The sequence below is a fragment of the Perca flavescens genome, chromosome 13, assembly GCF_004354835.1.
Source record: "Perca flavescens isolate YP-PL-M2 chromosome 13, PFLA_1.0, whole genome shotgun sequence".
Classification (NCBI taxonomy): Eukaryota; Metazoa; Chordata; class Actinopteri; order Perciformes; family Percidae; genus Perca; species Perca flavescens.
The window spans coordinates 17,176,700-17,200,528 of record NC_041343.1 but is presented as its reverse complement, the minus strand read 5'-3'; the positions used below and the strand labels follow the sequence as shown (position 1 = coordinate 17,200,528).

Sequence of the window (23,829 nt, the reverse complement as noted above, 5' to 3'; positions counted from 1 at the left end):
GCTGTTGTGTTTGGTGTGTGCTTTACGACCATATTGCGGTGCTTACATAGAATAAGGAACTAGATTTCTTTTCTTTTTTCCATGAGGAGATTAGCTCATTCTGGAATTATGAAACAGTCACCTGATTGGCCTGTTTGACTCTGGCAGCCTTCCCTCTTCCTCCTTCCAATCATGTGACATTGGCAACAGTGTGTTGTGGTGAAGATTAGTCCATTCTGTTGTACTTTACTGCCTGAAACACCAGCTTTGAAGGTGTGCTTTTTCTTTATACTGTAGAAAACTCACTTGCAAAGTTTATTATTAGACAATTTTTCTTGCAGTGTTGTGCTCCTCTATAGTCATTCTATCACAGATAATTGGTTAATATTTACATGGCCAATAACAGTTGCTGACACCTCAAAAGCCTAAAAAAATGTAATTAATAATTAATATGAGGATTCAATTATATTAGTTGTGTTGATACTTACAATACCTATGCCAGCAAGGCATTCTCTCTCTCTCTCTCTCTCTTTCTCTCTCTGTCTCACTCTCTCTCTCTCTCTCTCTCTCTCTCTCTCTCTGTGTCTCTTTCTGACACAGACTATTTCTCTCACACACACAAACACACATATTAACCTTTAGATTGACATAATAGCCTCCCTCTTCTTGCAACCAGTGACCAGTTCCATTTGTCTTTACTCTATGTTTTTGCACAACTTGTTATCAAAATGCACTGCCTACAAAATTAGTCGAGTAAGTCCAGACAGCATCTAAAGACACAGACAATAGACGGAATCCTGTTTACTGTAAACACTGGCTTTATATTCCCAACCCTCACCTTAATCTCTGAATTGTGTGCTGGGTAAATCTATAAAGGAATTTTCTGGGAAAAGCCTGTTAGTTTAGCGGACAGATCTAAGGGTGGGATTGGTATGGACGGGAAAACTTGCTTGCTCATTCTATATCAGCAGGAGTACATGAGTCAGCGCTTGCTCTGTTACACCCAGAGTTGTTGCAACACACACTCTCACTCCCTCTATCTCTCCCTCCCTCTCACATACTCACATACAGGCCATATGACTGAGTCAAGCTCAGTTTTTAGTTTGTAGCCGAGTTGCGATAAGGCTTTCTGGGAATCGTAGCCTGGTTGGACAACATTCCATTTAGAATGTGTGCTCAGCAGCTGGGACTTTTTTTAATAATCTAAAACACTTGGATATATAACGTCATCTTTGTAAGGTAGGTATGTTTTTGTTGTTATTATGATTATTATTACTTTTTATTAAGTATGTATCCTGATAGAGGGGAAATGGTGTACATAAGTGTGTTTTTGTGTGTACATGTAGATGTCCCTGATGGCCACATCTGCCCCCCGGTCGTCTGTGTTTACATTTGAATCTACAGTACATTCCTCCCATGTGCTGCGCTGCTTGGACGAGCAGCGTCGCCGGGACACGTTATGTGATGTTACTGTGGTGGTGGAAGGTCAGAGTTTCAGAGCCCACCGCTCAGTGCTCGCTTCCTGTAGCGAGTACTTTACACACAGGATCTCCTCCCTCACCCAGCATGGGGCAGTCATCACTCTGCCACCAGAGGTGAGATGTCACCTCACAATGGAGTACAGCTAAAGAGTAGACACACACAAGCAGGGCTGCAAAGAACAACCTTGTGTAAAAGTGAAGTGAGAAAAATGACTGAAAGGTTTATTTCCTCAACAAGTGGTGATGGTCGGCTGACTGCATGAGATTTATTTATTGTGTTCTTTCTTATGCTGTCTACAATCTTGTCATGGCCTGTCACCTTGAAAACAACATTTCCTACTGCACTTTGCCTTTGAAGGGCAATGTAGAATAGCCCTAAATGTGTTACCACTCTTACTTGCTTATCAATATTAAAATGTTTTTGGTTCTTAGTGGGTTTTCAATACAAAACTATTTCCTCCAAGTGGGGCTTCAGGAATAGTCCTGAAGTTGAAAAAAAAGACAAGATAAAATAAGTAAATAAGGCCAATAAGTGTCCAAACAGTTGGATTTTCAAGAGGAAACGTCAGTATTTTGAATTTTCCTGTTGGCTTAGCCATGCTAATAAGGCTATTTTACAATTACCACATCTATTTAGATTTTTGGTTCTTTATTATTCCACAAGTACTGTATTTATTTTACCAATTTCATTTGCATTAACAATATTCTGTAATAGGAGAACCTGCTGATATTCAACTTCTTTGGAACTTTTAGTTTCATTTATTGGTTGTTGGGTCAGTAAAGTCCTAAAGTCGGCTTTATTTCGCTAAAATAGAGTAGTTATATTCCCTTGCCGGCCAGTATTGTATGCTTGATTATCTGACAGAAAATATTATATAATTACCTATTGCTATCCTTGAGAACTGACTAGAGGATAGAAAGTGATCATTTTTGTCTCTCTTGTCCTCTTTCACAGGTGACAGTTGCTGGTTTTGAACCCTTGCTGAAGTTTGCCTACACATCCAAACTTCTCTTTGGGAAAGACTGTGTCTTAGAAATACGTAACTCAGCTTCCATTCTTGGTTTCAGAGACCTAGACGAGGCATGCTTTGATTTTCTCCTCCCTAAGTTCTTCTCCAGCAGCAATGGCTCTGCTCCTGTTCCGAGAAAGACCTGTTGTAAGAAGAAATGCAAGAGGCAATTATCAAAGGAAGACAGTGGCATTGACTCTAACAATGTATTTTTGGATAAGAAAGAAGTAAAACCTGTTGCTGACTCACCATCTCAGCAGGAACCGGCTTGGCGCTGTCACAAATCAGTGAACAGCAAAATGGGAAGTCAGAACAGTACAAGTGCTCTTACACCTGTAGTTGAAGGAACAAACGACCAATTTATGCAGTGTCCTAAGTATCGCAAGTTCCAGCTGGCTTGTGGGAAGGAAACTTGTGTCACAGAGAAAAGTCTCAACAATCCAGTAACAGTAATCAGGGATGACAGTAACCTCTCCTGCTTGCCTTGCTCCAGCAGTGTGAACAGCAAGAATGAAACTGACATTACATTCCCTGGAAATTCATTCTCAGATTTCACCAGGCAGAGCAAAGGAGGGGCTGATGAGCCATGGGAAACTGAAATACATGACAAGAAAACAGAGAATGGTGTGGACAGAGGGGAGGTTGATATGATTGAGAAAGACACAAATGAAAGGCAGAGAAGATGGAAAAAGAAGGAAAGAGAGATGGTTGTGGAGGAAGACATGAGCTCTTCAGACAGATCCAATGTCAAGGCAGTCTCCTCACAGCCAAGCACCGTGCTGAGTGAGAGGTCATCAGAGTTAATATTGCACCAATGCCACCTGAAGATCTTTGGTGAGGGCCCTGCAATCACTCAGTCACCGGGGCACAAGAGGTTTATCATAGACATTACAGAAGGCAAGAAAACAAGGGACTGCTGTTTACTAGCGCCAGTATCCATTCATCGAACAGCAGAGGAACAAGTAGAAGCTGAGAGGAAAAGGGCAGATGATGAGATTGTACAGACAAGCAGCGTGGAGAGAGCAGCCCTGTTCGTAAATGATGGCAGTGAAAGGAGCACTGTGGAAAGGGAGGTGGCCGAGCATCTGGCTAAGCGGTTGGGGTCTGACATGGGCTTGTCTCAGCTGAACTTCCAGGACCCTGATGCAGGAACTTCCTCTGATACAGGGAACGGACGTGCACAGAGCACATCTTTAAAGTGGCTGCAGCTCCACAACCTCAGCTCCACAAGCACCAGCTGTCCCTTTTTCCAGGATATGGATCAAAGCAAATGTTTATGGAAAGGAGCAGAGCTGTCTGAGTGCGAGGGGGCATCTCAGTCCGGTGTGTCATCCCTCAACTCAGGGGAGGATGGAGACTCAGAGACAGAAACAGAAGGAGACAGTGAGACCTACACAAGAGAAAGGGCCAGACAGGTGAGCAGTTAAACTATGAATCAAGTCTGCACAGGCACTGCAGATTTGTTGTGTTCTGTGCTTCGATATATCTGTCTGCTGCCACCTAATTGTGAAGTTCATGTTTGCTTTAGTTACCAGTGTTACATATATTATATCAGATGCAAATGAGTGCTTGCATTTATATAACAGAAAGCAGAATCGCTTTATTGCCAAGTTAATAATTCACAAAGTAGAGAAGATGTGTGTGTGTGTGTGTATTTGTGTATTGCTAATTAGTTCAGAGTCCAATTCATCTGAAATTGACAGCTCAGCCCATTGAGTTAGCAATGACAACAGGCAACACAAGCTACAGGTAGGTGTTACGGTAAAGTGTGAACACCAGAAAGTGTGAACAGCGCAGTGAGTGTGCAGACATATTGAGGTCATTTCAGAGGAGAAACAGTGCTTTTATTTACCCTAGATAAAACACTACATGATTGATACTGCTCCAATAAATCGGTGAGTGTACATTTCCTCTCACACACTGGCAGCAGCAATGACCCAATAAAGTTAACTCCTCGTTTTTAGAGTTAATAATTAACAGCTTGGTAAAAATATAACTTAGTATCTGAACTCCATCCATTTTGACTTTTGCTTCACGCTTTTTGTCCATAAACAGAAAGCTCAACACTTTAATTTTTATGTTGTATTTCAATTGATTAAACAATGTCCTCCGATTATTTTAATTTTCTTCGGACTCAAGAGATACATGTTAACAATTATCATTTGATGTATTTCTTATGATAGTCAGACAAGCAAATCAAACCCACCTCTACAAGACTGCTGCTTAATGCAGGTATATGTGTACTATAGCCACAGTCCCATGTCATCTACAGCGTGACGTCATTTAAAAAGAAATATATATATAAAACATTGATTTTGGCTCCATTTGTCCTTAAGGGTGCTCTTCCAATGATGCAGATACTCTTGCATGACTCTCTAGCGTAACCTTTATTTCCTGTACGGGTTTCCTCAGGTGCAGTTGCCATTCTCTGTAGATTGGATTGTGGATCTGAGCAGAAATGACTTCCAACAGCTGCTAAAGCAACAGGTCTTTACGCATGAACAGCTTGAGTTTGTCCACGATATGAGACGTCGCAGCAAAAACCGCCTCGCGGCCCAGCGTTGCCGGAAGAGGAAACTAGACTGCATATATAATCTGCAGTGTGAAATCAACAAGCTGGTAAAAAATGTTTTGTTTGTTTGAATCAGTAATTTTTTTATTGAGCCACTTCTTGCTTATATACATGCTAATCACATTGTGTACTACATGTGGATGTCACAGAAAATGGAGAGAGAGAAACTGATGACGGAGAAGAACCATCTGAACCAGCTGAAGTTGAAAACATGTCACAGTGTCTCTGCATTATGCCAGAGGGTCTGCAACGAAGTCAACCTGCAGCCAGAACAGCTCCAGGTGTTAGCCAAATACACCTCTGCAGACTGCCCTCTGTCCTCCTTCTTTCCTCACATAGACACACTCCTTTCACAGCCTGGGTTGACACTCCAGCCACAGGCTTTACTCTCGGCCTGTTTTGTGGGCCTTGATAAGTATGTGGCATCTGAGGAGGCCTCGTCCAGCTCCAGAAGGGATTCAGTCACAGGAGATGGTGAAAATTCGCTTTAGATACCCATTCAGCACACATACATGCAGCACATGATCTCAAACTAGTTATTAAATGGTTCCCACACTGTATCATACAGTATCTGAAGACATTACCCCGGACTATGGACTGGGTACAGGCTGCATAATAAAGCAGCGTCATACTCGTGATCCATTTATAATGTAATGTAATCAGCACACATTTTAATTGATTCCTGCTACCTTTTCAATTTAAAACATTAAACTTCAATTGAGAGGTCAGGTATGCATTCCAGGTGTCTAAAACCATTCATTTTACTTTTACACAAAGTATAAGTCTCTGATGACCTTCTGTAGCGAATGTTTCACGCTTTGCAAATTAATTATTAGTCTTTGCTTTCTGGTTAAAGCTGAAAGGTACCTGCTCATAAATCACCACAGCCAGCCAGGGTGCATGTTGAGAATGTTAAAATGTTAGCACTGAGACAATCAAAACTTAAATCATATATCAAAGGGACCAATTGTCTCTATATTTATAATATGCTTAACTGATTGATTACCTCAGGACAACACACCTCATCCTCATGTACTTTAATTGTTTAAAAGGACAATTCAGCATAAAATACCTCTTGCAGACAGTGTTGGTTCTGCCCTCTTTATGCAGAGTGCAACGCAAATCAGCATTTTGCACCAAAACCAGACAACTCAGAACAATAGACTTGATGTTTACCTTCTGGTCATATGTCTAGCTATCATATTTCAGGCTGTCATTGTGGTTGTCTGACCACAGTGACAGGGCTCTACGACTTTGCACACAGCTCTCAGAGCTTTGCTTTGACTCACCAAACAGACCTCACAAATTTGCCTAAATAAGTAAAACATGCTGTCAAAAGAAAGTGCTCCTTGGAAGAGCTTTCATGCATGAACAAAGTACACTTTCAGGAGAAAATCTGCCTCACACTGTGTAATGAAAATCATTCCCATTATTTGTCACACATTATGTTTCTGTTCTGTACTGTGGCAGGTAATGGACTCTTCTAATATATTAAAATGAAAAACAAAGACAACCTTTCGACCCTGCTGGGTCTTCTTCAGGGCCTGCAGAAGACCCAGCAGGGTCGAAACGTTGCCTTTGTATTAAATATGGGAGCTTAAAGCAGTGTTGCGGACATTAAATTTTTTTCACTTTAGTATTTTTCATTTGTCCTGCACCTGCCAGAAGGTGGGATGTGCACACGATTACTTTTATAATCTTCTAATATATGTCATGGAAATATAGTGTTACCCATAAATTAATTATCTTTAACACCCTTATCTAAATTACTGTCAATGGTCAAGTAAACAAAGTAGCATTAACTTGTTGATGGGTGCCGGACTAGCACGTTTATGTGTGTATTTTGTGTTTCCTGTACTATCAACCACACAATTATTGTTATTTGTTTTTTGCCATTCATTACTCCATTTTCTGTAGCTTTTCTGTTGACTTTCACCTATGATCCTTCACTTATTTTCTCTCTGCTTATAGATCTTTGACACTCATGATTAAGTTTCACTGTATTACATGTGCATATATTTATGGATTCCTTTTCACTCATGATAATCATTACAGTGCACCTGGTTTTAGAACATTTGTGTAAAATATGAAATAATACAGTAAATACAAAACAAATCAGGTAGCCTATACATTTATTATAAGGAAATGTTGAGTAACCACATTGTATTTTTGAGGACAGTGGGGTTTAAGGGTGTTATGAAATGTGTTTTTTTCACCCACCAAGCTGACTCCAAACACTGGTGCTTATTGCCCTCTAGTGGCAGTGCCTGTACAGTCAGTACACTGAGAGTGTATACTGTATACTGTAGATGTGTACTACAGTAGCCTATATGCTGCACAAATTGCTCTACTACTGTGTTCCTTTGTTTTTAATCCACAAAATGACAACTTTCCATGACAATGTCTGAATGGATTCCTGCATTTTTAAGTAAAAGTGAAACTGAACCAATCAATATTAAACAGTAAAATATGTTTGTTATCATCCTCCACTTGTGAAGATGATTGCTAGTGCAATGCAGTGTTATTGAAAAACATCAGTAAGGTTAATGAGATTTGTCATAAATAAAATCTGTCAGTGTTCAGTGTGAGCGATGAATAGCTGAGTGCATAAGGTCTTCAGAGGACTCATCTTTCAACCTGGACAGATATATTAATGATGTAATACTGCACTTAGTCTTACATGTTTCTCCCTCCTGAATCTCAGTCACTCTCTCCCACTTAGTCTCCTCTCTGTTACTTTTAAGTTTCGCTTTCTTTTTGCTCTTTCTTCACTCCTCCTCTCTCCCTCTGACTCTCTCTCTGGAGGCTATTTTAATTATACAGAGACTGTTATTTCATCTCTCAATTTTCTTTTATGTGAGCAAACATTACATACTAGTCCCCAGATGATTACGTAACTATACTAAGATCTGTAAATCACAGTATTGTTGGTCATTCTCTCTGGCTATTTATGAACTTATAATGAAGAGAGAATTGAAGGAAGACCCATGGGGGCAAAGGTAAAGCAGGTTAAGTCATTCTGGTTCAGTGTTTATCTTTGTGGTTTTTCTGTAGAAATTAGACAGCTTGGAAAACTATATGAATCATTAATATGTTAGGCCATACAAGTTCAGTTAGCATCATTTTAAAATAAAGGTGAGCTTAACAAATGAATACTAATAGAAATTAAAAAGGGTGGGTTGTTTCCAATCAATCAGCATCTACAACTAAATTGCCCTAAAATGAATAACAGGCCTGCGGTGTCACTAATGTGACAACAGATGGCACCACATGAGCAATTTCTGATGGTGAAGACACTGGATCAGATCAGATCATATCTTGTCTATCATCTTGAGTTCTTGTCGCTGGATTACGTAACTTGTCAAACGACTCTGTTGGCCATGTGATTAAGCTGGTTGAATGTGTTCTGATCTAATAGAGAGTTAGTTATAATATGTTTGAATTCTGTCTGGAAAATATTTCAAAGCTAGACGAATGTGACCTGTTTAATGTGTTTGCTTCTGTTTACCTGCACCTTTGATGGGCTGGCTGTAACCTTTTGTTGCTGCAAGCTTTAAGTATTGCTTTTCTCCCATCTCATTTTCTTCTCTTGCTACCTGCTTCACCACGTCTCTCTCTCTCTGTCTCTTGTGTTCTCTGAGCGAGTATGTGGGTGTTTTTCTGTAGGTGGTTCTCTGGCAGAGCTAAGCACTAAAGAGAACACAATATGTTGGGCTCGTAATCTAAGTAATGAATAGTTAGATTTGTGCCAGCTGTTGTCATAGGAAGAGTTAACAGACCAAAACTTGGAGAATATTGTTTCAAGTGTTTGGTTTTTAATTACATCTTTTGAAATGTAATTAAAATCCTAAAACAATGACACCCACTACACCACAAGTGAGCTTGTTTCTTAAACCATGTGCTATATTCAAGTCAAGAGTTATTTATGTAATTAAGATGAATGCAGATGACAAAATCCTTTCAAAGTGGTTATAAAGCGGTTTTGGATCAGTTGATAAGTTGTTGGTGGTGATGTCTTTTAAGGGAGCCAAAAGCAGATGACCAAATCTAATCCGCCAGGCAGAGAATAATCCATGCAGTCATGGGCATCCTAATGAGAACCTGAGAGTCCTGGATCAGCTTGAACACACACACACACACACACACACACACACACACACACACACACACACACACACACACACACACACACACACACACACACACACACACACACACACACACATTTCTCAGTATAAACTAATAAAACACTTGGAAGCTCATTCACTGTCTCTTAAAGTGAAAGCTTTACAGTGATCATGGGGCTGTAAAATGGTTTGTTCCAGGTGTCACATTAATGTGCTACAAAACAGGGACATGTGTGAAATTACTAATACTAATTACTGTAATACTTTACAATAAATAATGAGCAAGAACAACCCACAAGAAGTGTAATCAGAAAAATACCTGCAGTTTATTTGTGAGACAAAACATTTGATTATTCATCACAAAGTATTATCCTACACAGAATGTGTGTGAGTGTGTGAGCATGCAGTTCTTTCTAGTCAGACGGTTTAGAACTTTATAGAGAATCTATGGTATAGTGTAACGCGATGCTGATCACATGATGCATGATGTCACACACCCTCATGATGAGCCAAGCTAACACTGTGACATTGTAATCCTAAAAAGGGTAAAAGGGTATTGTTTAAGCCTATCAGGCCCTAATATGCATGCTGTCAATGACCACCAAGAACTCACACAATAACACATGACACTGTTGTGATCAGGCTTATAAACACTGTGCAAACACTGCTGAGCAACAGCAGCTGGAAGACACATATGTCACTGAAGTGCTCATATTATGCTTTTTTGCTTTTCCCCTTTCCTGTATTGGGTTATATATATTTTTTGTGCAAGTTATAGGTTTACAAAATTAAAAATCCCAAAGTCCACCCCAAAGGGACTTACCATCTCCAACAGAAAACACTGTTCACAAACTGCTCCAAACAGCTCTATTGTAGTCCAGCCTTTACTTCTGTGACGAACGTGCTCACTTTGTAACACACGTTATAATGCGCGCCTAGCTGCTAGCATGACACGACCTCATGCTCTGCCACAGACTAACTAGCAGTACTTACCTAGGTACTGCGCATGTACGACTCCTAACAAATATGGAACATAAGTGAGATGCCTCACTCTGTAGCTTAAACACAGAGCTCAACACACAGGGTGAAAAGAGGAGCTGCAGCAATGTGAAGTACAACAAAATATGATGTTTTCTGAAAATTAAACCACATAAACCTATTCTGGTACAACCTCTAAATACAATTATGAACCTGAAAATGAGCATAATATGAGAACTTTAAGTTAACACTTAATGTACAATTGTGTAAATGGCAACAGACCACATAAAGCAAATCATTTTTTTTTACCAGGTTTGGCACATTTTGCACCCAGGCAGGGAGTTGATGTATAAACTTTAGTTTATATAAGGTCACAAATCTTCTCTGTCTTATTGTAAGCTTCAGTAAGAAAAAAAGACAACATTGACATTAGTGGGTTCAACTACCTTGCCTTTTACGGTTGTACTACTAAGTAATACAGAGGTGCAAGGTCAACTTCACAGTCAACTTGTTGCAAGATCAACAAAAGTATTGCATATCTGGGTGTATAGTTGAGCCTGTGCGGGTTTATATAATGTGCTGTTACTATATATATATATATATATATATATATATATACACTGGAAGCAGCCATATTTAGAGAGGTAAGAAACAATAACGAAGGATGGAGTGGAGTGTGAAAGGAGAAAATATGAGGTAAAAATGATGTAGTTACCATGGATACAGAGGGTTAAGGCTTTGGCAAGTGAACTCATGAGAATGTCCAGTTTACATCCAGTACTTAAGACAGAAGGACGACCACTCCCTTCCATTAACAAACATACATGTCTGACAAACCTTTGATCTCTTCAACCTGAACTGCTCCAGTGAAACTGCCCCTGGCTATAAAAGACTAGTTAAACTCGCCAAGCTCCAGGATATTTGTGTGTCAAAGTGTTTAACTCTCCTTTTCTTTGCAGCCGACAAAGTTGTTGATATAAATATGAATGCTTTGCGACTCAACATGCCTGACTTAATAAGGCTCACACAATAGTCAGTTGTAGAAAAGATTTTAAGCAGAATAACATAATACATTAACCAGCATTACACTCATTAAAGCATACTGTAAATAACTTAAAAAAAAACTATGTATGTGCAAAATTCACATAATTACACAATCTGGGATCCACCAAAAATGGTTAATACTGCTTTATAGAGGGAGAACAGCAACACAATCACACTTGCTTGAAATGTTAAGAACCGATAAAAACACTCCTGTTTTCATCCTGTCTTACTTTACAACTTTTGGATGTGTTGCATCAGGCATTTTGCGAGCATTTACTTTGTTCGGTTTTGTCCAGCAGGTTGAGGGATGAAAAGTTTGACTGTTTGATACTTTGAATAATCATGCCAAAGAGCGTAGACAAGGGCTGAAGTTATACTTGTTTGTCTGCCAAGAACTTTAAACTCGCAGTATGACACTACTGACACTAACTCTGTTAACAAATGTGCAACTTCTGAGTCCATGTGGTTTTAGTTTGCAAGCTCTGGTTCTTTGTAATTGGGCACTAAGAACACAAACAAACCACAAACATGCATCAAACTAAAATCTTCAACTCAACTCTGTTTCAGACCAAAGAAGCCGAACTGTACTGTAGGTACTTAGATTTCCTTTGAAGACTGTGTGGAGTGCCTGTCCCTCTTTGTCCAACTGTCTGTTCTGCCTCGGTGCCACCTTTTATTATTTGAAACAGCCAGAGCAGCTCATCTGCCTGTTGGAGTCCAGTTGAGGTGAGATGGTGTCTGGTACCACGCTTTTCAGGATGTCATTCTCTGTGGCCATGATGTGCTTGACCAGGAAGTTTGCAGCTTCACCGATGTTGAGATTGTCCTACAAGAGAGATAAAAATGTTAAGTATAACTCTAGAATTAGTTTTTGTTTATCTTTTTTAAACAATCTGTGCAGTTTCAGAATCTCTACAGTTTTATTTTCTTAACTGTGTGAATGCTGATTCAAACATACTATGACTTTTTTCGATATACAATACAATGACTTTTTGTCACTTTTGACATACTATACTGTTACTTTTTATCACTTTTTTCAACATGCTATAACTATGACTTTTCATCACCTTTAGTAACATACTCTACTATGACTTTTTTGACAAATTATACTATTACTTTTTATCACTGTTTTTGACATATAATACTAACTTTTTTTTTACATTCTATACTCTATACTTTTTCATCACTTTTACCATGACTTAGTTCACTTTTCAACATTTTAAACTGTGGACATGGTGGCCTAATGGTTAGTGTTGTGGTTGCAGAGCAAGAAGGTACAGTGTTTGGACCAAGGTAGTTACAGACTTCTCTATTTGGAGTTTGTATGTTCTCCCTGTGTCTGCATGGGTTTTTCTCTGGGTGCTCTGGTTTCCCACACCAGTAAAAAAAAAAATGTTCCTCTTCCTCTCACAAAATGGGAAGTTGCTTTGGAAAAAAGTGTCAGCTAAAATTACATGTAATGTAATGACTTTTTTCGACCAACTATACCTCTTCCTCTCACTTAACTGGACGTTGCTTTGGGTAAAAGTGTCAGCTAAAATTACATGTAAGGTAATGACTTTTAGACATCCTATACTATGAAGTTTTAATCACTTTTTTCGACGTACTTTACTATGACTTTTTTGTCACTTTTTCAACATACTATAATATGACTCCTTTATGACTTTTGTAGACATACTTTGACTTTTTTCAACATACTATTATGACTTTTTCGTCACTTTTATCATGACTTATATCACTTTTTTTTCCTACATATTATACTATGAGCATGGAGGCCTGATGGTTAGCATTGTGGTCTCGCAGCAAAAAGGTACAGGGTTCCAACCCAGGTGGTCACGGGCTTTTCTCTTTGGAATTTGCATGTTCTCCCTGTGTCTACATGGGGTTTTCTTTGGGTACTCCGGATTCCCCCATTAGTAAAAAAAAAAAAAAAAAAAAAAAAAAATCTTCTTTGTCCTCTCACTTAATTGAAAAAAAAGTGTCAGCTAAAATTACATGTAATGTAATGACTTTTTTGACCAACTATACTATGACTTTTTTTTACTTTTTCAACATACTATACTGACTTTTTTCACGTTCTTCAACATGCTATACTATGACTTTTAATAACTTTTTTTGACATACTATACAATTAATTTATCACTTTATTGACATACCATACTATGACCTTTTTATCACTTTTTTCGACATACTATACTATGACTTTTTTCGACATGCTATACTGACTTTTTTCACATTCTTTAACATGCTATACTATGACTTTTTATCACTTTTTTGGACATACTATACTATGACTTTTTTCAACATACTATACTGACTTTTTTCACATTCTTCAACATGCTATACTATGACTTTTTATCACTTTTTTCGACATACTATACTATGACTTTTTTCGACATACTATACTATGACTTTTAATAACTTTTTTCGACGTACTTTACTATGACTTTTTTAAATCACATTTAGCAACATACTCTGCAATGACTTTTATCGACATACTATACAATGACTTTTTTATCACTTTTCTGACATACCATACAATGACTTTTTTTTATACATTTTTTCCACTTACAATACTATTACTTTTTTTGACATACTATATTATGACATCTTTATCACTTTTTTGACATACTATACCTATGGCTTTTCTCAACATACCATACTATGACTTTTTTTTCATACATTTTTTCCACTTACAATACTATTACTTTTTTTGACATACTATATTATGACATCTTTATCACTTTTTTGACATACTATACTATGGCTTTTCTCAACATACTATACTATGACGTTTGTATCGCTTTAACCTTGACTTATATCACTTCTTTCAGTGTTTTATACTACAAGCATGGTGGCCCAGTGGTTAGCAATGTGGTCTCACAGCAAGAAGGTGCAGGGTTCAAGCCAAAGTGGTCACAGGCTTTTCTGTTTGGAATTTGCATGTTCTCCCTGTTTCTGCATGGGGTTTTCTTTGGGTGCTCCAGATTCTCCCATCAGTTAAAAAAACCAACATGTTCTTCTTCCTCTCACTTAATTGAAAGTCGCTTTGGATAAAAGTGTCAGCTAAAATTACATGTAATGTAATGATTTTTTTCGACCAACTATACTATAACTTTTCTTTTTTTACTTTTCAACATACTATACTGACTTTTTTAACACTTTTTTCAACATGCTATACTATGACTTTTTTTTAATCACCTTTCGCAATATACTCTACTATCACTTTTTTGACATACTATACTATGATTTTTTTATCACTCTTTTGACATACTATACAATTACTTTTTAAGTTTTCCTCCTCATACTTTACTGTGACTTTTTTGGACATTTTTTTGACATACTATACCATGACTTTTTTATCACTTTTTTCAAAATATTATACTCCGAGCATGGTGGCCCACTGGTTAACATTGTGGTACCACAGCAAGAAGGTACAGGGTTCAAACACAGGCTGGCAGAGGCTTTTTTCTGTTTATACTTTGCATGGTCTCCCTGTGCTCCACTTTGAAGATGCTTATGTCCTGCATCTTCTATAGCCTATATGTGGTCTAATTGTAACATCACATGTTCTAATGTCTTAACTGTGGAAGTAGAGCGTTGATAAAGCATGTACAGTATTTGTATAGCCTGTAAATATATATATATATATATATATATATATATATATATATATATATATATATATATATAATATTTTGAGTTTAATACGGCAATATATGCATTTCTAAATACAGCATAATTCAGGTTTATGGTTTCTTATTAGTATCTAACTGTGTTCATAATTTCTTGTTTTGTTTTGGTCTAATTTGATAGAAAGTAAGGCTTATTATTTCTTATTTATGTACTAATTACAGGATAATTAAGGTGTTGGACCTGTAATTAGGGTATAACCGTTTGTTTTCTGCTTAAGAAAAACAACTTTATTTCTAGTTATGTTCTAATTTGATAAGAAGTACGGCTTATTATGTCTTTTTAATGTACCGGAAAATAAAGTGCAACCAAATTCTGTACTTTTTTCTAACTGCTCCTAAAGAAGTCTGTGTATGTTTGTGTGCATAGCCTACCTCTGACATTTCTGGATGAACCTGCACCTTATAACCTTTGACCTATCAGAATGTTGAGTCTTGATGCAACAAGAATGGCAGCGCACTTATGCTGCTCCAACACATTAGTGCCAACAGAGGATGTGTGAATGAAGACAACGTTTGTAGAATTTATAGCTACTTGTGCATTGCCAGTTTTAAACATGCCTGTTTGGAACGGGCCACTAGCTTGGCTTGTAGAATTGCTGCTTGCAGTTTTCTCGAGAACCATTGATCTCATTAACTTCACACTCACACTGTGCTTCATTGGGTCCTGAGCAATACACCTGCCATGACATACTTGCGACTATTAACGGTGAGAAAAAACTGTGAAATCCACTCTGGTTCACGGCAAAAAACTGAGAGACAAGGTAGGCAACTGCCTGGGGCCCCGAGGTCAAAGGGCCCCAAACAGCTATAGATTAAATATGATGTTTAGTTATGAAAAATATTCAATATGTTACTATTCTAACTCATTATACCCTGAAAAAACTTACAGAGGGCCCCCAAAGCAGTTACTGTAAAACATATGCAACTCAACTGTACAGTACTGACTTACTGTGTACTCTACTACTTCAGAGGAAACCTGACAGAGAAATATTACTGGTTTACTCATAAATATCACAATTTAAATATAATGTATTATTATTCATTAAACTATCCAGTATTATGTCACAGTTGAAAGCTCCACCTTGAACAGTTGTTAAAGGTGCTTTAAGCAATGTCATGCATTTTTTAGGCTACAACATTTTTTGTCATATCTGCTAGCTGCCTGTCCCTTGAATGCGGTCTCTGTAAAGGGTTTCCCGCAGCACTTTGCAGCTTAGGCGGCCGCCTAAGCAAGACACGCCTGCCACCTTAACTACGTCATTAAAAAAAAAAGTATATTAATGATATTGTTTTCTCCCTTTCATTCCAAACCGTGACCAACGCCAGTCTCCCTTCTCTGCAGAACGCATTAAAAAATAATAATAAAAAACGTGCCATGAATTTGAAAATAATCAGTTTTTACAATCTTTAAATATGTGACAGGGCTTGACATTTAGGTAGGGCCACTCATTACTAGGGTTGGGTATCGAACAAAAAACGTCGGTAGGCTACTACCGAGGACGGATTCACTTTAAATCAAACGGTGCCAAATTTTGGTACCCAAGTGAGCATAAGCACGAGCATATCTGACATCTCTGCATCTTGACAGAGAGCGGAGCTCCGACTGCCGACACGCACACACACAGAGCTGTGGTGCCGACGGAGCGAAACAACGTTGACTTTGTTAAAGTCACAGTGAGTCACGGCAATGCCGGTAAAGCAGTTGCAAGTGTGTTTACACTTTTCAAAACTCCACGTAGACAGCGTATATAACGGCGAGGTGAAAGCTGTCATGGTAGCCTATGGGTTAACGTTAGACTTCCTCTGTTTTCTGCGGGAAACCCTGCTGTAGACAGCCCAGGCTCCACAACAGCAACAAAAACAAACTGCGCCAACCTGCACCACTAAACATAACAAACAGTGTTCCAGCCAATAAACAACAAGAAGGATGGGGGGGGGGAGGGGGCTGGCCTCGTTTTGTTTGACAATACTTCAAACGTCAACAAGAAGTGACATCACCCAACATCGCTTAGAGCACCTTTAAGTAAATTTAAGTACATTGTGCTGATAATGCCTCTCTTTTACTCTTCGCTTGAAGTAAACATTTGAATGCAGGACTTGTAATGTCAGTCAGAAACTATGTTTTGTTTCACACAGATTATTGGAGCTCAATCCTTACAAATACATAGTGTATAGAAATGAGTTGTTTAAACAAAACGGTATTTTAAATTCTAGTCAGAATCCCTTTGTTTCTGAGCATACAATTTATCATAAATATGGGGAAATATGTGGTGCACAAAATACCTAGACATTTCTATTGATTAAATAACTTTTCTTGGCGTGGAAGCAGAACTCTTTTTAAAAACAGTTAATAATCCTCTAGCTTGTTTTGACCCTGCTTTGTAAATCTATCTCGCTGAGCCACTTTTCATGAGGATATGAAATTCCAGTTGGCTCTGTGGGGATGTTTTTCACTTAGTGAAGTGACCTGAGTGGGAGAAGATCTCCACTGAGTGTGTCAGGCGCTCACTGCAAAGGCCTACATTCTGGCCCATGAATTATCATGTTGAGGATTAGAGCAGTACTTCACCATTTTTGGAAATAAGCTCATTTGTATTCTTGAGTTATATGAGAAGATTGATTCTTTCATGTCAAATATGAAGCTACAGCCAGAGGCCAGTTAGCTTAGCTTAGCATAAAGGCCAGAAACAGGCGGGAACAGCTAGCCTGGCTCTGTCTGAAGGAATACAATCCGCAAACCAGCTCTTCTAAAGCTCACTAATCTGCAGTATAAGTCACTGTGCCCAGCCAAGAAATAGACATGCTGTTTATTTACCCATAAAACCACAAATTGTTGTTTTAACATTCATTTTTGTACAGATTAAACAAACAAGATATAATGTGTTAATAAGTGAGAATTAGAGAAAAGAATACCTTAACCACACTCTGGTCTCACCTTAGCCGAGGTTTCAAACCACCCGAGAAAGCCATGGTCCTTGCAGAACTGGTTCATTTTGATGCCGTTGTTGGTCAGGTCCTTGCCTTGGTCGCATTTGTTAGCCAGCAGCACAGTGGCAATGCTCTGTCCATTAGTCAGCATTAGTTTGGAGTCCAGGTCCTCTTTCCACTTGATCACGGCCTCAAAGGTCGTGGGCCTTGTCACATCGAACACTATGAAGGCTCCCATTGCTTCACGGTAATACACTCGGGTCATGTTTCCAAAACGTTCCTGACCTGTGATGAACAAACACACAGACACAGGGCGCTTTATTCATTACTGTGGCAACACTATTGTTCCCAGCCATCAGTCTAATAAAAGATTCTCCTTGTTTTCCTGCATTTTTTTGCAGCAAAACAGCTAATGCAGCTGGCATTAGGACTGCAGTTAGCAGAGCCTGCATTCCCATGAAACAGCACATTCCTGTGGTCTTACTGTCACGTTGCACTTAACCAGAAGGTCAATGCAACTGCTTGTTCCCGCTGATAATAGGCCTACTGAAATTAGACCTGTATTTTGCCCGACCTGTAATGAAAATAATCTCTGACCCAGACTATAACAGTATTCATGCAATATACCGGTGAGAATATAACCATGTGAAATGTCTGTGTGCAGGTATGCATGTATGTGTATTCATCCATGCTTGTGTATTGTGCAGGTAATGGAAATGAGGTGCTTAAGAAGCAGGTTGTGTGTTCTGCCATCTAATGTGACTACTTGACGGTCCAAAACTGAATGTGTAGGTGTGTGCATCCTCTCAACAGAAAAGTTGACATGGTTAATAAATATTAATGTGTGAGAGTCCACTTTTGGCATCGCTAAAAATACTTTGACAAGGACAAAATGCTGCTATTTGCCTCATTAGTAAGAGGAAATGGAAAATCTGACAGGCCATGGATTGAGAATTTCCTCCTTTTGTGCAAGATAATATCAACCACTTAAATCGCTCACAAGGAACCCCCCACGTGCAGTGTTGTGGCAGCAGTCTCAGACAGACACACACGTCACACATGTAACTTGACACATAGTAGACATAGACACTTAGTCTATTCCTACTCCTCCCTAGGATGAATTTCAAGTAGGTAGATGAGACTAAATCCGATGTGATTTATAATTGCATTTGACTGCTTGAAGCATGTGCCTGTGGGTGGGTGTGTGTGTGTGTGTGTGTGTGTGTGTGTGTGTGTGTGTGTGTGTGTGTGTGTGTGTGTGTGAGTGATTTATGATGTTTTGTTTTTTATTTAGGCTCCAATGACTCCTGTGACTGCCCTTTAAATCTCCCTCACATGGGCCTAATCACATGATGCAGCACCATAGCTTGAATGACCACAGGTCAGGTCTTCCATCACAAAGAATTGATTTTAATAAGAAACAAAGATGTTAATTAGAGTTTAATCCATATTTCACATCTTGTCATACCTTAAATCTGTCTGCCCCGGACAGACAGACAGACAGACTCATTTTGGCCTTGGGAGGTGTCATGTGTATCAGAAGAGAGAAGTGCTTAATCCAACCACTTGGAGTTGCTCGTGGTAGTAAAGCAACAGGATCCCCCAATCCAGGCGCTTAGTCAGTAATGGGCCAGGGCGGCACTGGCCCGCTCACTTTACTCACTGGCCCGTCCAGTCAAGTTTGATCAAAATGCGTTAAAAATGAAAAAAATGGAATGTAACAGAACATAATTTCATTTTAGAACTGGACACCTTCCCAGCCTAGAGTTTTTCCATTACAGAGTCCTCGTGTCCACTCAGAAAAGATCTGTCCAAAAAGTCTTGAATGAGGTAGAATAAGAGTGTGTGTGTGTGTGTGTATGAGAGAGAGGGAGAGAGAGAGAGAGAGAGAGAGAGAGAGAGAGAGAGAGAAAGAGAGAGAGAGAGAGAGAGAGAGAGAGAGAGAGAGAGAGAGAGAGAAATAATACTTTGTCATAGCTCTCCACAGTGACAGTGCGTCTTTGAGCTGTGAATGTTTCATAATTTTACAACAGTCATGCCTCACTGTCAATTTGAAGATAGGCCTAAGTCTTATCTCCACAAACCATCAACTTTTCAGGAACTATGACAAACAACCTTGCTAAACAACAATTTGACGTTTTTCAGTGAGGATATGAAGGGGTTCCTTAGTTCTTGCACATATTTAACACGAACGTAGCCTACCATTTAAACTATGAATGGTGTGCAATATATTACACCCGCCAAACTGTTACAGTGACAGCAGATAACTAAGCCTAGCCTATATACCCAGCAAAATACATATTCAACTACTTCACTGTCCTACCTGCAATGTCCCACAGTTGGAGCCGGACAGTCTCAGAGTCCCAGTTCAACACCTTTAGGGCGAAGTCCACGCCGATGGTGGCCCGGTAGTTGGTGGAGTAGGTCTGGTGGACGTAGCGCCTGATGATGGAAGTCTTCCCGACCCCCAGGTCTCCGATAACCAGAACCTTGTACAGGTGCTCCGTCCGGAGGCTCTGCATGCCATTGGAGTGTGATGAGTGATTGGTCATTCCACTTGTCGGAGCTCAGGAGCACAGCAGATTTCAACAACTTTGACTCAGTATGTGCGGTTTGAGGCTTCTACCCCCTGATCCCGTGTGTCTCCCTCTACGTGTGTGTGTGTATAGGAACCGCCCTCCCTGTGGGGAAGTGTGTGATGTGCTCAGGGGCTGTGCTCCTTGGGAACTTGTGACCTCGCCTCGTCGGTCTGGGGAGACGATCAGTGCGCAGGGTTTACTAAAATAACGCCATACGTGGTTCCTGTCACAGGGCTTCGTGAGTTTCGAGTGTAAAATACTGCCAATTTATATGATTTTCTGCCATAGTGTAGCCTAACCCTTTATGTGCTGCTAAACCATCGCCTAGTTGCTTAAGTTATCCAAAACAAATATAAGCTTTAGGAACTTACACTGCAGTGGTGTGTAGGAATGAATGGCACTGGTCATGATTTTTTTTTGGGGCATTGTAAAAAGAGTCCCTTTTAAAATGTTAAATGTAATCTCCTTACAGGTTGCCTCCATTATCTGGCTAAATCCTGTTTACACGCAGTTAAAAAAAAACATTCATATTGCAATTAATGCAGTAATGACAGTTATTCATGTCTTGCAACTATTAGGAGAATGCGTAGCCTGGTCCTACCAGCTGTCGTACATTTCATTTATACTGAAGGAAAATTAAAATTGAACAAGTACGTAGGAGGGCGGAGCCAGGCTAGAGAATGCACACAGTTCTAGTAAGATAGAGTGCTCCCATTTTTGTCTGATTATTGAAAGGCATTTCAAGTATGTAAACATATTTATTGAATCTTCCTGTTTCCCACAGCAACACATCCAACTGCTGGATCAGACATCTCAAACATATAGCAGGTTGTCATTTCTCAGGAAACACAACTTTGGGCATGCTGTACAATGTTGATGCTACTGTTAAAAGAGCAAAGTTATAAAAAATAAGGCAGTACACTGCATGTTTTATCAGACCCAATACCTGGTATTATCTGCCCCAGGCCTTAAAGCCACAGGTTTTTATTGTGTGAATTAAAGTGTTCTGTAGAAGTAAGAGATATCCTGGTTATGAAAGCTATTATGCTCTAACTATAAACTTTGGCCACCATCTTGTAACAGTTAATTTCATTTAACAATGTTGGTCTACAATTTACGGCATAGGGAATTATATCACGTTATTTAATAAAGAGTGCCCCAGAAACCCTATTTCCTGTTAGGTTTATTAATTATCGCACCATGATTTGACACAATTATCTTCTTATTTAGAGAAGGTTCATAAGTAACATCAACTAAGGAAGTGTAAAAATAACTACCGCTGCATATGATCTAGTTACTACCATTAAACAATACGTGACTCCTTCAAACACAGACAAAAGCGTTGTTCAAATGTCACTTTGAGACATTTTCTTCCAGTTACAGTTGTACTTTACATTTTTAAATATTCAGATAAAGTATTATTCCTATAATTGCAATGAAGAATTTATATAATGTGAATGAAGCATTCCTAAAATGTAAACAGGGAGCATTAACAAGAATTACAAACAATTGTAAGAAAATGTTTTGCATTTTGGATGGAAACGTTTATTGCAGCACAGGTCTAAATTGTAAATTCTGGCTATTTGAAAGGCAGATGAAGAGATAAGACCAAGACAAACGTCTTCTGTAGATTATATCAGTGAATAAAGCTTAGTATAATCCTGCAAATTTGGCACAAACCTGCATGCAAATATGGCAATTGTCTATAATATCGAAGCCAGTAGAAAAACACTACACAATTCAAAAAACCTGAACACATTCCTGCCTGTGTAAACATACAGATAAAAAATAATGACTGAAGGACTGATAAACAACCATAAGCTAGCTCTGACATTAACATCATCAGTTACATCTGCTAGCCTGTCAATCTACATCCCCATAGAGGCCAAAATGCAGATACAAAAAGAATATTCATTGATTCATTGTCATATATAATAAAAAAAATAATAATAATAATGGCTGAAACATGAGCCCATTTATAGAAACATAATGTAATTTACATATACTGCAGATAGACATTGGCACATATGTAGGTGAAAAGCCAGGCTAGAAACAACTGTTTTGGAATAGATGTTTGGCACAAAATCTGGCACACTTTCAGTTTGCTTCTCTCCTCCTTAAGCTAATCTTAAAAACAAATCAATATTCACAGACTGATAGTATCATTAATTTGCTACTGTATCTATTCATCTTATTAGTTTCACATGTACAATATATATATATATATATATATATATATAAAAAGTAATTTATTACAAATATAACTTAAAGAGTGCAAACAAATCTTGACATCATGCAAACTGGAAACATTTTGAGCCAAAAGATGACAGCGCTCATTCAGCAGGTAGGAGTTGAAGTCAAAAGGTATTTTGGTTCAGACACATCCTGAGGTGGAAGATCATTTTGGTCCACTTTAAATGACAATGTATCGTACATTCAGCTAAGAGAAAATAATTAAAGAAGACATCTAAGTATTCCATAAGGTCGTTGTGGATTAGACACTTGACGATTATGTCTATTTAGACAATGTCTTACATTCCCTTGAGATGTCCTCTCAGGATGGGAGGGGGTTTCATTCTCAGTAAATATTTTCTTTTCAAGAAAAGAAAAGGTCATAGAGAACTCTCCACACACAAAAAAATGCTTCCTGATTCACATACTGCAGCATCTGTAAACTTTCTCCTATATCGTCAGGATATACAATGCTTGCTTATGTTTTCCAGGACTGACCTATTAGAGGGCAGCATTCATGCTGATACAATCAACATCCACCTGGGTCTCAAAATATTAAAGATTAGGGCAATTAGTCAGTAACAAAAACATCACATGTACAGAAAGTCAACAGCAATAATATACAGTAAGCAATAAAAACAAATCACGCTTTCTGTGTTTATGATAATATGTGATGCAAAATATACAAATTAAATACAATTATCTTTACAACCTGCACCTACCTAAAAAAATCAAATGCCATTTTGAAGTTCAGCATAAGCCATTTTGGCTTAATCCAAAGAAACACTGAATATAAACATTTGGTGAATTTCCCCTATTTATGATTGATGACCATTTTCATAATGAAATCAAAATGTATTTTTTACATACATTTTTCTCAGCTTATTAGTATTTTCTTTGGAATTTGAAAAGTTAGAAACCTGTGTCAGTCAGTATAGCATTTGAAAGTCTAAAATGCACATTTGTTTGTCAAGTTTTACTCACTTGGAAACAAACGATGAAGCACTGACAATGCTCAGCTTAATTTCAGCATTTAATATTTGCAGTCGTGCCACTTTTCTCTCAATCCTCTCAATGGAAGCATGTAATGGGTGCATTCAATCCAATCTGAAAATGAAAATATATTTTAAAAACTGACTACAAATTCTGAATATCCCCAAGTAGAAAGGTGTCCAAGAGTCTGGTCCAGTCTAAAGCTTTGTCT

At 38.5% G+C, this 23,829-nt stretch overlaps 2 protein-coding genes across 2 annotated transcripts; one reads left to right on the top strand and one right to left on the bottom strand.

Moving 5' to 3' along the window:
- Window positions 1–894: 894 nt before the first annotated feature.
- bach1b (BTB and CNC homology 1, basic leucine zipper transcription factor 1 b) lies at window positions 895–8,901 on the top strand. The gene is made up of 5 exons (XM_028596458.1): window positions 895–1,218; window positions 1,326–1,574; window positions 2,416–3,885; window positions 4,883–5,089; window positions 5,192–8,901. The coding sequence occupies exons 2-5, from the start codon at window positions 1,326–1,328 to the stop codon at window positions 5,531–5,533; spliced, it is 2,268 nt and encodes a 755-aa protein (XP_028452259.1). The 5' UTR covers window positions 895–1,218; the 3' UTR covers window positions 5,534–8,901.
- Window positions 8,902–11,522: 2,621 nt separating this feature from the next.
- On the bottom strand, window positions 11,523–20,651 carry rab38b (RAB38b, member of RAS oncogene family). The gene is made up of 3 exons (XM_028594996.1): window positions 20,138–20,651; window positions 17,822–18,099; window positions 11,523–12,017 (listed from the first exon to the last, which is right to left on the bottom strand). Exons 1-3 carry the CDS (start codon window positions 20,364–20,366, stop codon window positions 11,868–11,870), a joined length of 657 nt encoding a protein of 218 aa, XP_028450797.1. The 5' UTR covers window positions 20,367–20,651; the 3' UTR covers window positions 11,523–11,867.
- Between the last annotated feature and the right edge of the window lie 3,178 nt (window positions 20,652–23,829).

Coding starts and splice junctions, on each gene's coding strand:
- bach1b (XM_028596458.1), top strand. CDS start 1,326: ATGTCCCTGATGGCCACATCTGCCCCCCGGTCGTCTGTGTTTACATTT. Junction 1,575..2,415: donor TCATCACTCTGCCACCAGAG/GTGAGATGTCAC, acceptor CCTCTTTCACAG/GTGACAGTTGCTGGTTTTGA. Junction 3,886..4,882: donor CAAGAGAAAGGGCCAGACAG/GTGAGCAGTTAA, acceptor GGGTTTCCTCAG/GTGCAGTTGCCATTCTCTGT.
- rab38b (XM_028594996.1), bottom strand. CDS start 20,366: ATGACCAATCACTCATCACACTCCAATGGCATGCAGAGCCTCCGGACG. Junction 18,100..20,137: donor CCAACTGTGGGACATTGCAG/GTAGGACAGTGA, acceptor TGTTCATCACAG/GTCAGGAACGTTTTGGAAAC. Junction 12,018..17,821: donor GGTTTGAAACCTCGGCTAAG/GTGAGACCAGAG, acceptor TCTCTCTTGTAG/GACAATCTCAACATCGGTGA.